A 16,045-nucleotide genomic window follows, 5' to 3' on the forward strand; every position below is an offset into this window, starting at 1 on the left:
TGTCTCTCTTTCTCACAAAAGTACTGCCTATCATCCTCTTTATGTGTCAACAATATCCTACTGGTTCTAGCACAAAAATACCAAAACAATGTGCCGTCTAATCTTAATACAGGCACTTCTGAGCCAAATCGCCAAGTCTGAAACTGTCGCTGTTTAGTTTAAGTAAAAAGAAATGTATCCTCATGTTCAAACCAGCTTTGTATTTGCCCAGCTTTTATCATACTCTTTAATATATTAACCGTAATTGTTTTGAAAGGAAGTTTTATCAGAGTTTTCATATCAAATGATATTTTAATCCCAATTCCTCACCATTCAGGGCTAAATCGATGTATTATACACAGAAAGAGCTCTTAAAATCAGGTGAAAAAAAATATTAAAACGATTTTGAAAATTAAGAACGAGTAAACCACATTCGTTGATTCAGTTTGGATTATTCATATTACTCCCTTCCGTGGAAGTAATTTATTCAAACGAGTAACGAAATGTAATGTTTCAATTGTACCAAATTTAAATTTATTATATTCAGTTACATTTGTTTCATTTAGTTTAAACTTGTAGCCACACCATGATAAAGGGGTTGCAATTAAGAGACATGGTTTCATAGCATACATAGTGTGTCATACGACTCACATCAATAATTCAAATCATAAATGATAAATTTTGTGTTTGAGTATGAATAATATTTAAAAAAGTGCGTTGTTGGTTCTTTATGAAAGACATTTGGTTCATTTAAAGATTTCCATTGCATAAAACAATAATTAATAAGAGTTGAATGGTTAATATCTCGGATACAAATGAAAGTATCAGCTAGACGTTACCGTAGAGGAATAAGTCTTTAGAGTGAATCTAAAAATTTTCTCTGGCCATAATTCTAAAGCTCTATACAGCACTCTGAATTGTACCTTTAACCTGCATTGCCCTACCAGCAATATTATGGATCCTTCATTCTCTTTGTTAGTTGTTCGAACAATAACGGCTACCATTATAAATGCATCTAAACTTCATGACAACTGGCTGGATGTAAGTCTATCATCAACAGTGCAGAAAGAAGGCCTAATTTCAAAACTAGAGATATCAAAAATGTATTTATCAATAGAAATTAAAACACACTAATTAAATGTTATTAAATACACATTGATCAAAACAAAACATAAAAGTAACGAATATAAATCAAAATTCAGTATGTAACAAAATGTAATGCGATAAAAGCCAGACTGTATAAAAGTATACTAACTGACATAGGTAGTAACTTTCTGTGATTACTAAAATAGTATTTGCAGTATGTGCCATTGCTTAAACGCTGTTTATATTGCCTTAATCTCCGCACTACCGCGTACCTTTGAGCTCTACACACCAGTCTTAATAACCACCATTGATTATCTATCATGAGTAAAGAACTTTGTGTTGTTCTTGCCCGACGTATAAAATGATATAAATTTTCTCTGTAATTCTCTGTATATCAGTATTCATAGTGTTCCATAATTTCGTCACACCACCGTGTATTAGGATGCTGCATACGTGTCTACTTGTTACTTGTAGTATTCAGAAAATTCGTTTTTGTCTTCCTGATATTGTTAGGGGGTACCTAAGAGAGTTATATCTATCTATCTACTATTTCTAATATATATATAACCGGTTGTTAAAAAATTAGAATAACATCTCTGGTCATAAAGTAGAGAAAGCAAGTGCAAGTGCAATAAGAATGTGTTTTAGAAAAATGAATGTGTGAGGATCAAGATTAAAGTGAACTATAGTGTTTTCAGAAACATCCTGACGACCTACTCTTAGAAATGAAGGAATCACTTCGCGAAAAGCACTACGATACAGACATCATCTACTGTATGACAGTTCCTGAAAAATATCGACAAAGATTCATGCCCTGACAGTGTACTATGCCTTTTACACGTGTAAGAGATTATAGATATGAGAGATGGTCGTGTTGAGGGAGCGTAACAGGTATTAGTCTGTGCATAAAGGCAGGTACGAATTATATCAATGCTACCGTTACCTTTTATTCAGCTCTTGTGTAATGAAGAAATCATTCAATAAAACTATACAAAAACATTATTTCAAGATATGTCATAAATATCTCTGTCTAGTACATGTTTATAAAATAGAAGCACTTATATAAATACTGACATTGTGAGTTAAATACAAAAGTGAATACTTACCCTTTTTCTTCGTTCTTCTGGTAATAATTTCACAACTAGCTTTACAAATCCCAATATTGCTGGGCTTAAGTTAATTGCAGTCAACTTTCTGTATCTATCTGGATATCCATCCTATAAAATTTGAATCACCATATATAATGTGTTTATATTGAACTGAATTTATGTTATCCTACAGAAATTATTACATTAGAGCTATTATCATAATAAAATAAAACGTGATTTCTCAACTCGATTTGTGAGTTCAATGTATATATATATATATATATATATATATATATATATATATATATATATTAGTGCATTTATTAGATTTTTAATTTTACTTAGCTAGGCACGAAAGAAAGTTACATGAGATTATGTAATAATTTCAAGAAACGGGGAAATAGAATTTCATAGTACACGAAATGAACATCCATTTTTACGATAAAACAAAATATAACTTATATCATAGTGTCAAACAAATTTTAATTTCCTAATTCATTATGTAGCCAATTGTCACTCAGATTCAGTTTTTTTTTTCCATTTCTTAAACATTTAAAACCGAACACTAATTTCCATTCCTTATTCCAGTACACTACAGAAGAGTGTATCTAAATGAATGATATTACTGGGCCAATGCTATGACATAAGTATGAAAAGATATGAGGGCAGAAGAGAGTCCTATAGTATAGCAAGTAATCTAGTTTAAGAAAAGTAAGCTCGGATCTTGGCTTTTGACAGCATATTGAGCCACTTTCTTTCCAGATAGAATAAAGTGTAGAAGCAGATATGGTTTCCGTCATCTGTCCAGTTTCTAGTAATTTGCTATGTAGTTCGTAGTAGATTGTGTTCTTGAGAACCTAGCACACACTTAAAAGGGAACTTCGGATATTCATGTGATTCATCGCTGAGCTTTAACTCTATGCAAAATCGAAGTAGAACCACTTTGCCAATAATTGCCTGTTTTCTGCTGCAAAAATAATCCATTCTGGTAACAAATTATGATCATTGATGTGTGTATATATAATGGAAAAATTTTAATGAAAGTCAATTACCTGAATAATACAGCATTGGTTGATTTTACACTGTAGTACAACTAATATTCATGGCGGAATTGAGAAATGATTCATGACTCACTTTTAGACGAATAGTGGACCGTTTTTCATGCGGTGGAAACCATTCTTTTCACGAAAAATAACTAACTCTCAGTATCGTCCTATTAAAACCATTCTGCATTAGCAGAAAAGAAAATAAGTAAAAGAAATAAAATATATTTGCAATTGTCTCTCAAAGTAATAATGAGAAAGTACATTGTGAAACAGTTGATATTGTAGAATTAAATGCCACTCGAAGTGGGACTTACTCCAATAATTTAATTTCAATAAATACTTGAAAACAATATTAATCGATTTTTTAAAAAGCGCCGAAAAAGAAAATAATAAGAGTCCTAAATTCAGAAAATTGTAATAAAACGCTTAAAAGCAGTAAACAATTCGTTAATACTATCTGTTAAAAATTTTAAGTCCGTGCCAATCTCAGGAAGTTGTTTTTTTTTTTTAATTTTCTGCCTTTTAGTGCGTTTTTAAAGTCGGCATTTTTTTTTTTGCGTTTGTTTAATTTTTGAAGTTTTTCAGTATGCCAGTAGTTTCATTAGATACTTCAATTACAGGTAGAACACTCACTTCCTATAAAATGGCTTGGCTAACGAAACATGCGTGAATTATATGTTACGCAATTATACATGGACACATGCATGGTTTTAACACTATCAGCCGTTGAGGAGCTTCATGATCTAGCTCTAAAGACTCTCATCAGATCCCTGATAAAGTTTATGTGAAAACTGCGAGAAAATATATTCCTTGAAACTAAGAAAAGGATGATCAAAATTGGTATATTAATGATGAAGGTATAGGTGAACATGCCCAATGAAGTCGATTAATTACAAAATTAACGGTGTCACCCGTTGAGGAATTTCATGGTCTAGTTTCGAATCCTTTCACCAGATTCTAATAAAATTTATATCAAACAACTGCGAAAGCATACTTTTTGAAGTAGAAAGTAAATAAACAAAAGTTTTGTATGCGTGACCACACACAAGCATGCTGTTACCGTTGAAGAGCTTCATGATGTAGCTCTCCGAAGACTATTTATTTTAAGATTTTCATAAAATTTATGTTACCACGAGGAATATACACTTTGAGACAAAAAAATAATCATTAAAATCAGTCCATCTAGGTCGAGGTTATGCGTGAGCATACTAACACTGAATCAGTCAATAGCATCGCCATGAAATCGGATTTCCGGTTGAATTTAAGCAGCAAAGAGTATAATTTTGCTCTCATATAGCTATCTTTGTTAGCTTGTTCGTGCACTTTTCCGGTCGACTATGTAAAAAAAAAAAAAAAAAAAAAAAACGCATCTTTTCACTCTACAAGTGTGATAAGGGAAATTTATAAATGCAAACTCAGTTTCATTTGCCATAAACGAAAAAAAGCTTCTGTTTTCAAGTTTTGTAACACTGGAGGAGACAACAGCTTACATTCCGTCCAATCAATCAGCTGAATGTAGTCTTTGATATCAAAATGTATTGAGAGAGGCAGATTTTTCCATCGCCCGTTGATTTATTGCATTTAATATTCTACTGTAACCCAGTTCTCGTATGCATTGTCTCTCTTCCACTATTATCACCAACATTTTCTTACGATAAGAAAAAAATACGTTTCTTTTAATCGCGAAATCGAATATTTCTCTCATGTCTTATTTGCAAGTAATTGAAGACGCAATTTCTATTATATTTCACTGAGTGGTGCCCTTTAATCTCTCAGACTGGCATATAAATCCCTACTTTTCTGTTCTTTTGACAGTAAAATTCCATACTTGGCAGAGTAATATCGAATTCCTTAACAATTTGCATTTAGCAAGTTTGTGCCCGGTATCCCACCCATACAGTAAGCATTTAATTCGAGTGCGTACTCGGATCCCCAGCTTGAATGCTTCTATCGAACTAGATAGTATCATACATCTTCACATGCGAGTGCTAATATCTTCAGTTCATTTGTAGGACTCCTTTGAGAATTAAACAATTGTAAGACTGGGTATATATGTTAACCAGCGGGAATAACAAGACCTATCAGTTTAAAAGAGAAAAGCGTCTTTCTATCATCCTGAGAACATGTTGTGGGCGATGATAGTAGCTGAAAGACAATACTACGAAAATTGGGTTACAAGAACATACTGAAAGCTAGGAATCAACAAATGAAGGGGAGAATCTGTTAGAACTTCCCCATATATATTGATGTCTGGGACTAACTGATTGAGCTGATTGATTGTACGAAACGTAAGCTGTAATCCCCTCCAATAATAGAGAGCTTGGCAACAGAAAATATTTTATTACATATACAAAATAAAGTTCTGAGTTTGAATTTCTAAACTTATACTACCACACTCAAACAGTGCAAAAATGTGCTTACTTATGACAGAATAAACTGAAAAACTGGATGTACGAGATGGCAGAGATGGATATTACTGATTAATGTTTTCATCCAAATTGAATGTATAAAATAACTCTCTAGAAATCTGTGAAGTTTAACGTCTTGAAAGTTACATTATGTAGATCAAACCATGCAAAATCGTATGTATTCTTTTCATGTCAATGTGCAAGGATATCTGAATCTAAAATGCCAAACATCAATCTCTCTATGCCATTTCACACACAGCATCAACATTACTGACAACAACAGACATGAATCGATGACCTTCTAACTAAATAACTAATTAACTCTATGGCTTATGAAACCCGCAGGTTCAATGTCGCGTTCACAAACGCTCTCCACTGACTCCTATCCTTAGCTAATTGGATCCAGTTTTTACTTTGTATTCTTATTTCTGCGAAATTCATCTTAATATTGTTCTCCCATCTGCGCCTAGGCCTTCCTAATGGTCGTTTTACGATTGAATTTTTAGTCAAAACTTTTAAAGCATCCCTACTTTCTTCCATTGTGGCTATATGACCTGCCCACCTAAGCCTCCTAGACTTGATGACAATAACAATGTTTGGTAAACCGTATAAATTATGTAGTTCATCGTTATGAAGTTTCCGCCATTCCCCATTCCCGTTTCTCTTGGGTCCGAACATTCGTCTCAGGATCTTATTATCTAATACTTTCAGTTTACGTTCTTTCCTCAGAGTAAGCGACCGTGTTTTGCAACAATACAGAACAACAGGCATGAACGGGTGACCTTCACAAAGTTTAATCACTAAGAAATGTGCCAACCACTTTGGAATTTGAAAAGCCAATTGTGCATAGTCCTATTAGAAGATGCTTCATTCTCAAAGGTCAAATGATGTCGCTTGATGCATTGTTTCAGTGTTCAACTACATTTGAAATAATAATACAATCATTGCCCGAGAGTGTTCACAAGGAATTTCCATTTCTCACACAAACCTACATCTTTAAACAACTGTGAAAAATAAAGGAACCGGCTTAGAAGAACAATGAAAGGTAATTTAAACGTACAAAGGTGTATTCGTCCGAATTTTACAATAGCAGAAGACTAGTACCACTGTAAATAGTGGTCTGTAGAAACTCTTCCAGCACCCTTCCTAATAGTACTGTTCCAAATACAAATCCATTTTCAACGAAGTTGCAATTTCGAAGGATATTTGCATTTAAAAGTATGTTAAGTAAATTGAAACTGCTTTTATGCAAGTACCACAGGGCGAAACAACACTGTAATATTATACAACAAGCTATAAGGTATCGCAGCTTCCACTATACGATATAAGTAGTGTAATCTTTTTACTTGAAGTTATTCGTGCAATAACGCCTCTTAATAGGTAAACTCTTACCATACTTGTTATACTCTAATGAGGTGACATTCCTTTTTGATCCTTCTAAGCAAATATTTAAATCCACATGGACAATATTAATAGCTTTCCATATATATATAAGCTCCTCTCAAGTCTTTATCTTATTTTTCCCAAGCAATTAATGAATTTTGTTACGAATGGCATGTTATTGCCATCCGGCGTGACGCTCTCTAGTGCCTTTGGGGAGCCATCGAATGCATATGCGCTGCATTGTGGCCGCATTCTGTCTATTGGGGGCACCAAAGTCGTGAAAGAATTGTCCACGCTTGCGACATGCCATTATTCGTTCGCGATCAAAAGCCGAAACTTTCTGGAAAGACTGCTGCATTCGACAATGAAGCATGTTTTAGCCATATGAATATGCTCACACCACACCAACCTTTGTGTATTATTAAACCGTGCCTGTCTGGCCAGTTTCTACTTGCTGTCACCTCACGGTGCTACTGTGCTAATCAATTGTTTAACTTTCCATGCTCTAAATATTCTGCAAATTTTTGCTTCCTACGATGTCTCCTTGATGTTTCACTTTTAAGAGCGAGCACTGTACATTCAATCCTCAAAATTTACCGTGACTTAAGACTGCAGTTCAAGACTTTTATAAATTGGATATACCCACTTACGTGTTTTCAGGATTCCGATGTTTATTTTAATTTTGTCATTGAATTTTTCAATATTGTAATTTTACATTATGTTTTTCTAATAAATAAATTATTAAAGTGTGTAACAATAAATATACTGTAATTTGTAATTTTATAGATAGTATTTTAAAAGTATTAAAATTCTCATTACATTTTATTTGACACTCATTAAATTATAATTTTGACAAAGATACAATCATGCTAATTTAACAGAAACATATACATTAACATTCAATTTCTTCTTTCTAGTAGTAGATGCACAATCTTACTGGTAGAATAAATGAACTATAGGAATAGAAATAACATAATAATATCTCTAGAAATATAAATAAATTGAGTATATTTGTTTTGGATTATGTTTAAAAAATTCTGAAACTACTTTTACATTAAAAGCGTACTTAACACTTGTAGTTATGATATTGCTTAGTTGTTTCTGTTGTAGAAAAGAAGAAACACCTCTTCCAGTTCCCTTCCTGGAGGCAACGTACCAAGATCTGACGAAACGTTGCCACGTTGGACCGCAATGAATATACGTTCGATTAAGAAAGATGCTGAACGAACATCTCCAGAAACGATAGATATGCGTCTGCCTACCTCTCTGATAAAATCAAGGCTTCTACAACCCCATGCTCCACTGGTCTCGATGGCTATTGAAGCAAAAATAAATTTATCAAGGAGGTTGTTGTATTTCCTTTCCTTTTCTGACTCTCTACGTCTAGCAACTTCTCCAGCGTTCATAAAGGCAATGGGAGGCTTGAATGGGCAAATGTGTCTGAATATGTAAAGTCCCATACTAGTGATTTGACTCTCATCCAAGGTACTAATGTCATGCCGTCGGGTCGTTTATTATCGGGACGACAGCAGCCTGACAGTTCACCAATGTAAGAAATTCCTGTCGTTATGAGGGCTCGCAAAATGATGTCATTAACAGTTGAATGTCTGGTGTTTCTGCCAATGCTCTTCATGCATGAGAAGCCACGCAGACCATCTTGGGTAACTTGATTCCCTTCAGCTGGACAGCGATGTGGCTCACAAACAGCTTAAGCTAGTCTTAAGTCTACTGCGATTCGAAAAGTTTCATTAGACATGTGAATACCTAATTGAGGGAGGAGGTAACGCATTCAACCATGCCCTATCATAAGGGGATGAATCAGCAAGAAGTTTCCTGGAACAACTGAGTGTAAAAGACGTTCATGGAAATGTGCTGCTTTTGGTGTGTACCAAGATGCCTGAGAACCTCTTTTGCTGATTTCTGGAAGGTTCGTATCTGTTATATTTATCCACTTGCTACAGCCTTCTTGAACTATCCCATCTGGGTCCAGGTGGTAACCTTGTGGAAGAAGAGCCTCTATTAAACGAAAAGATCCGTGGTAAGACACTAAAAAAGCTAGGAATCGTCATATCGACGGTTAGTCGAATACTAAGACCTCCTAATCCAACAGGTAAGGATGCTTGTATCCAAGAGTCGTCACTCAAGGAGAAGTTCAAAATTGACTCCATACCCATTTTGAGGATGTGATTATATTTCTTCACCAGTGGAGTCTCATTCCAAGATGGAAAGCACGATAGAAAGTAGTTTAGGCGACAGACTAACAAGAAGTACGTAGAAGAAAAAAATCTGCATGTCCTGAAATCGAGCCAAGACGAAAGAGAAAATGTTCTAATTTGGATATTTTCTTTAATAGCACATTTGTAAATGCTTGCTTTGTGAGAGCAGCACCTAGAAGACATACATCATGTTTAGTTAGGAGATGTATTCCTGGGGTAGCTTCTTCAAATCTTCTGAATAATTGGTCGGATGTGGCTTCATCTGATCCAAGAAAACCAACTTCGCATTATGAGAAATTCAAGTGTAAGCCAAGTGCGGATGCCTTCTCATTTATATGTGTTAGCGTTGAAAGAACTGCCTCAGGTTTGTCAACAATCATCCAAATACCATATGTTTAGTTCAGTATTAATTGAATGTACTAAAGAATGTATAGTTATGGCAAAAAGTGCTGGGCTCAGGGAATCACTTTGTTGTACTCCTCTCTGGAATGAAATAGTGTCTTTGCCTAAGAACAAATTACTGGGTTGAGCGTTACACTGGTGAATATATGGATATATTGCGGGAAAATAGTTAAACATTGCAGTATGCATAGAGTCCCGGCGAAGTTCATTGAAAGTATTGCGAAAATCCAGTTTTACGATCCTTTGGAGCGTTGTGTGCGAAGGAAAAATATACCCTGGTTGCAAGAACAACTGCTTCGACTCCATTGGGAATACAAACTCCAAGTTAATGGGAAAACAAAAAGTTCTTAACAGGCTCTCGTATTCTGAAGAATATAATTTTGGCTGATATTCTGCGCCAAATATTGCCTATAGCGATAGGTCTGATTCCATCACGTTTCTTTTTAAGACTGATACGTTTGGCCCCGAAAAACAACGGACGAATTTCCAAGGGTACTTTTCCCGAAATAATTAGATTTAACAGATCATAAAATAATTTTGATAGCTTTTCCTTCGATTCAAGTATTTGACAAGATAAGAGATCTTTGAGAATCGAAGGGTGAAGACCACCTAGACCTCCCTAGCTGAATATATAAAAAATATTAAAGCTATTATTATTATCATGATCATTGTTTTATTATTATACTTACCAACAAACATGCAAAAAATTTTTTCATGAAAGTAAAAGGTGTTTTCAATGAATGTCCAAGAGTAAAGGTTGAAGCATCAACGACACCAATATAACCTGTGTAGGGAACACTTAGTTTATATCCAACATCCAGATTGAAGATCATTCTTCTTGTAAACATATTGGCATCAAACTTATCGGCATCAGGTGGCATTCGTACTACCATAACAATGCAGCCGTCAGGTGTTAATTGCTTCATGGGTACTGCAAGACTGTAAAGGAGCAAAGTTGTTACACGCTGGACAATAAGGTTCGAAACACAACGAATGCAAATTTGCTTTGAGTAAAGAAGAAAGAAACATTACTATGAAGCTACACTGTAAAAACTGAGGTGTTGAAACGACACAAATTGACCACCACTTTTGCGTGTTACTTGTGTGTTAATTCAGCACCAAGCACATCGCCTTCTGAGCATATCAGAAATAACTCGTTACTACCTGAGAGAATTTGCATTGGTATTTATCGTTTAATATGAGCAAAGCTCTGGGAAATATATTTGGCACTTGTGCCAAGTAACGAATAATGTTCTATTTTTCCTGTTATCGATCACAATAATATTGTTGTAAACCTGTGAATCGTCTGACAACAGTTACATAAGCAACTGCTCTACCATCTTCGGCAAATTTTTACTTTTACTCAAACATTGACTTCTACCGATTCATCTGATCTGGTTCCTGGAGTAGTTTAGGAATCATTCCTAAACTGCTCCCGAAACCGGATCAGATGAATCGCTTACAGTTACTATCAGAGTCAAAGTAATGTACGATGTTAAGAACTATACTATAAGTACAAGGGCCAAAACGTAACTAAACACCATTCCTAAAGTCTTCGAGAAATCAATTCAAGTGAGGCGGTGACTATCAATTTTTAGATCTAAATGGGGGGCTACCGCCCACCAAACCCCCCGCTCAAGTAGCATAAAAACATCCAAAACAACAATAAATAATCACACCACTACTATAAAGCTAACATAAGAAGGGGAAAAATTAAAAAAAAAACACTCGTCACTAATCATAAATCAGTGCATGGCAAAGAAAAATAAATTACATCTCAACAAGACAATAGGACAACCAACAGCAAACCAAATACTTTGCCTGATATTCAAATGCAAAACAAATCAAGAATAAAAATAATATGAATTAAACAATGGAAACACTCGCCATTTCGCCATGGGAGAATACTCATGAATAATGAACTCATAATTGCTGATTCCATACACGAAAAAATAAGACAGCAAGAACACATGCGCAGTACTCAACATTACTGAAAAATGTTCCTTTCCGCACACACGTCTATTTATTAAACCAAGTACACTTGCTATTATTACAAACAAGAGAAACCAATAAACGCCCTCTTTTACCATACGTCGGAAATATCTTCAGCCTTAGACCACAACCATGATAGATTTTCTGTAACTCAATTAAACCACACACTGCTGCAAAGCGATATGAGTTAATATCCGAATCAAATACAAATTTATTTAAAAACGACAAGTTCAAATTCTTTGTATTAAATTCATGAAACAGTTTTTCAATCGCATTTGCTAACTCGATCGTCGCCATGAAACGAAAATTCAATTACGCGCTCCCCGCATGGCACTAACAACAGTACACACATAGAAGCACACAGAACATGTGACATCACACTAACAAACTACCATATACTGTACGGAGACACCTAGTGGGAAAAATATGAACTACCACCACGAACCAACGACGTCACACCAAAGACACGAGCAATTCCAACAAGCGACTCACGCAGAAACAGTTCCAGGAAGTGACTGAACCTATAAGAACCGATTTATGTCACAAATTTATTTAAAAACGACAAGTTCAAATTCTTTGTATTAAATTCATGAAACAGTTTTTCAATCGCATTTGCTAACTCGATCGTCGCCATGAAACGAAAATTCAATTACGCGCTCCCCGCATGCCACTAACAACAGCACACACATAGAAGCACACAGAACATGTGACATCACACTAACAAACTACCATATACTGTACGGAGACACCTAGTGGGAAAAATATGAACTACCACCATGAACCAACGACGTCACACCAAAGACACGAGCAATTCCAACAAGCGACTCACGCAGAAACAGTTCCAGGAAGTGACTGAACCTATAAGAACCGATTTCTGTCACAAATTTATTTAAAAACGACAAGTTCAAATTCTTTGTATTAAATTCATGAAACAGTTTTTCAATCGCATTTGCTAACTCGATCGTCGCCATGAAACGAAAATTCAATTACGCGCTCCCCGCCAGCACACACATAGAAGCACACAGAACATGTGACATCACACTAAGAAACTACCATATACTGTACGGAGACACCTAGTGGGAAAAATATGAACTACCACCATGAACCAACGACGTCACACCAAAGACACGAGCAATTCCAACAAGCGACTCACGCAGAAACAGTTCCAGGAAGTGACTGAACCTATAAGAACCGATTTCTGTCACAAATTTATTTAAAAACGACAAGTTCAAATTCTTTGTATTAAATTCATGAAACAGTGTTTCAATCGCATTTGCTAACTCGATCGTCGCCATGAAACGAAAATTCAATTACGCGCTCCCCGCATGCCACTAACAACACCACACACATAGAAGCATACAGAACATGTGACATCACACTAACAAACTACCATATACTGTACGGAGACACCTAGTGGGAAAAATATGAACTACCACCATGAACCAACGACGTCACACCAAAGACACGAGCAATTCCAACAAGCGACTCACGCAGAAACAGTTCCAGGAAGTGACTGAACCTATAAGAACCGATTTATGTCACTGTTTGAGTCAAAGTAAAGACTTGCCGCCATCTTCTGTTCATACGTGCTAAGACACAAGAATAACAAATAAAGAAAATAGATGGAAGAACTGCTATCTATGTAACTGTTGACAGATGATTCACAGGTTTACAGCAATATTATTGTGGCCGATTACAGAAAACATAGAATGTTATTAGTCACTTACCATAAATGCGAAATGTATTTCGCAAAGCTTTACTCATACCAAACAGTAAAAAACGAAACAAACACTCACAGCTAGTAACGAGGTATTTTTGATAAGCTCTGAAGGCGATGACTTGGTGTTGACCACTTCACCTGGACACCACATCTCAATTCAGTCAAGGTAAAAGCATATAACAGACTTAATCTTCTGAAACGTTTAACAGGTACCACATGGGGTCTCTCTTCGAATCTTGTTCTTAACACTTACAAAGTCTTTCTTGGGCCAATACTGACATATGTTTTTCCCGCCTGGATCTCTGCACCAACCTCATATTACGAAAAACTTGCCATTCTCGAACGTCATGCATTTACAATTGCCTTTTGCATCTCATTACCTAGTCCTACACAAGACCTCTATTCTCGTATTTCTTTTCTTATTCTCAAGTATCACCTAGAAGCCTTACGCTGCAAGTTCATTACCGACCGCTTCACTCATCACCAGCCCCTTCTCTTTGATACCATTCATTTTCTTACACTCCATTCCTACCGTGCACGCTATACTTATAGCCCTCTCCATCTACTCTTCACGCTATGTTATTACACATTACCTCCTAATCATCCAGCTCGTGCGCTTATAGAGGACTTTTGCAATCATGCTCATCTACCTCATATATTTCCATCTTATATATCGCACAGTGATTTCCTCTGTTACTAACAGGGCTTCCCCATGTCTCCATCCGCCTATAGTCGCCCCTAGGCAGAAGTTAACTGCATTCGCTTACTTAACATCTTCCTAGTGTTGTGACGTGTCTGCACCTCATCCCATATATCATGCTCATAACATATTTTCCTTGTTGAATAAATAGAATCTTAACGCCTTTTATTTTATTTTCACTTTGCTTCACTCATTGTTTTGTCCTTTCCATCATCATGTATGTTTTCAAATTTGTCCGTAAATATCTTCTTATACGCTGCTTATATTATGCATTATAATCTTTGTACCGTAGTATAATATTTGTATTGTATTTGTAATATGTCTATGTTCCCAAATTCCTTACACTACCGATGACATAATGATTATGATCGCAAAGTTTATAATGTCCATGTAATTTTGATTTAACAAATAAATAAATGTATATAATAAAAAACTATATAACCCAGTACTCTAGCCTCCCTTAGACCATCCACAAATAATCGATGCAACCACTTTTTCCTATAACTTCCCATCCCTGAAAGAGGGCGTACCCCTCTTAGAGGTAGCTAGCTTTCAAGCTAACATTTAATAATAATAAAAAAATGTTGAATTGACACACAAGTAACACGCTAAAGTGTTAGTCATTTTGTGTTGTTTCATCACCTGAGTTTTTGCTGTGTAGTGAATCTCATAGGTAAAGAGACCTAATCTACTTTAAGCCACCATGAAACTCAGAGAAGGGTAAGATACTTTCTCGAAACCAACACTAGCGACATAAATTCATTAAAATGGCTAAATTGTTTCTGCTTGAAATAAGTTTGTTGCAAAAGTGTTTCTATGTCTTAAGGAAAATAACAGCGATTAATTCGAGAACTTTCATTCCGAGAGGAATTTAGGATTGGATAACCCATAATTTTCTACGACATTCTCTTCTTTATATGTAGTGTAACTATTACACTGGTATACAAAATTTTGATTATTATTTCTTAATGAATTTTTATGTATTTTGACCCCCTGAACACGAATCTGGCACTTATTTTTATGTAGTGTCAATATTTTCAATGATATAAGCATGTTTTATTTTTCTCCTATACTGATTTATGCAGAGTAATTTGCGTCCTTTTACTTCGATACTCGCTAGGTGGTATCGCATTTGTTATTAAAGATAATTGTTCGGAGTACGAAACAGAGAATATAGATTCTAAAGATACATAGCAGAATTGTAAATTGATCAAATAGAGTTATTCAAGTGTGAAGCTGATTTTGGAGAAAACAAAATATAAGGAACATCAATGGGACGTGTGTGGGGATTTCAAAATTATTGGTTTTCTTCTTGGGTTGCAAAGTGGTTATACTAAATATTCCTGCTTTCTATGTCTGTGGGACAGTCGGACAACTAACCAGCATTATGATCAAACCACGTGGCCTGAAAGAACGGAGCTTATTCCAGGAACACATAATGTGATAAATGAAGCATTAGTGCCCAGGGAGAAGATTCTCATGCCAACATTACATATTAACCTGGGATTGGCAAAACAATTTGTGAAAGCTCTGGGTCGCAATTCACCTGCCGTACAATGTATCAAACAGCTTTATCAGAGGCAAAAGTTCTAGCTGGCATTTTCACAGGACCTCGGATTCATGTCATGGTTAATAGTGGTCCACTTAAACAAAAAATGACGGAGTTGGAAAGAAACGCTTGGGGGGGGGGGCTTTCATAAATTGGTGACGGGATTTCTTGTGCAGAACCGAAGTGAAGCGTTTGAACACCAAGTTAAGACACTCATTGATCAATATCGAGCATTGGGATGTAGAATGTCTTTAAAATTACATATGCTACATTCGTACTTGGATTTCTTTAGGGAGAATTAAGGAGATGTTAGCGAAGAGCAGGGGAACGTTTCCATAAGGGCATCGAGGTAATGGAAAGCAGATACCAAGAAAGGTGGGACTGTGCAATGATGGGTGATTATATTTGGGGGTTAGTCCATGACGAAGTAAACGTTTCCCACAAAAGAAAAAGAACCACTAACTTTCGCTTTTGAC

The 16,045-nt window shown here is 35.6% G+C and overlaps 1 protein-coding gene across 3 annotated transcripts in view; it reads right to left on the minus strand.

Moving 5' to 3' along the window:
- The window catches only part of LOC145693302 (alpha-tocopherol transfer protein-like), a 373,161-nt gene that overhangs the window by 19,078 nt on the left and 338,038 nt on the right, over window positions 1-16,045 (minus strand). For all 3 annotated transcript variants that reach the window (XM_081769164.1, XM_081769163.1, XM_081769161.1), the window contains 2 exons: window positions 10,298-10,547; window positions 2,172-2,282 (listed from right to left, as the gene is read on the minus strand). In XM_081769164.1, coding sequence (XP_081625290.1) covers window positions 2,172-2,282; window positions 10,298-10,547 — 361 coding nt within the window. The remainder of the gene's footprint in view (window positions 1-2,171; window positions 2,283-10,297; window positions 10,548-16,045) is intronic.

The sequence above is a fragment of the Thermobia domestica genome, chromosome 8, assembly GCF_964235325.1.
Source record: "Thermobia domestica chromosome 8, izTheDome1.hap1.1, whole genome shotgun sequence".
Lineage (NCBI taxonomy): Eukaryota > Metazoa > Arthropoda > Insecta > Zygentoma > Lepismatidae > Thermobia > Thermobia domestica.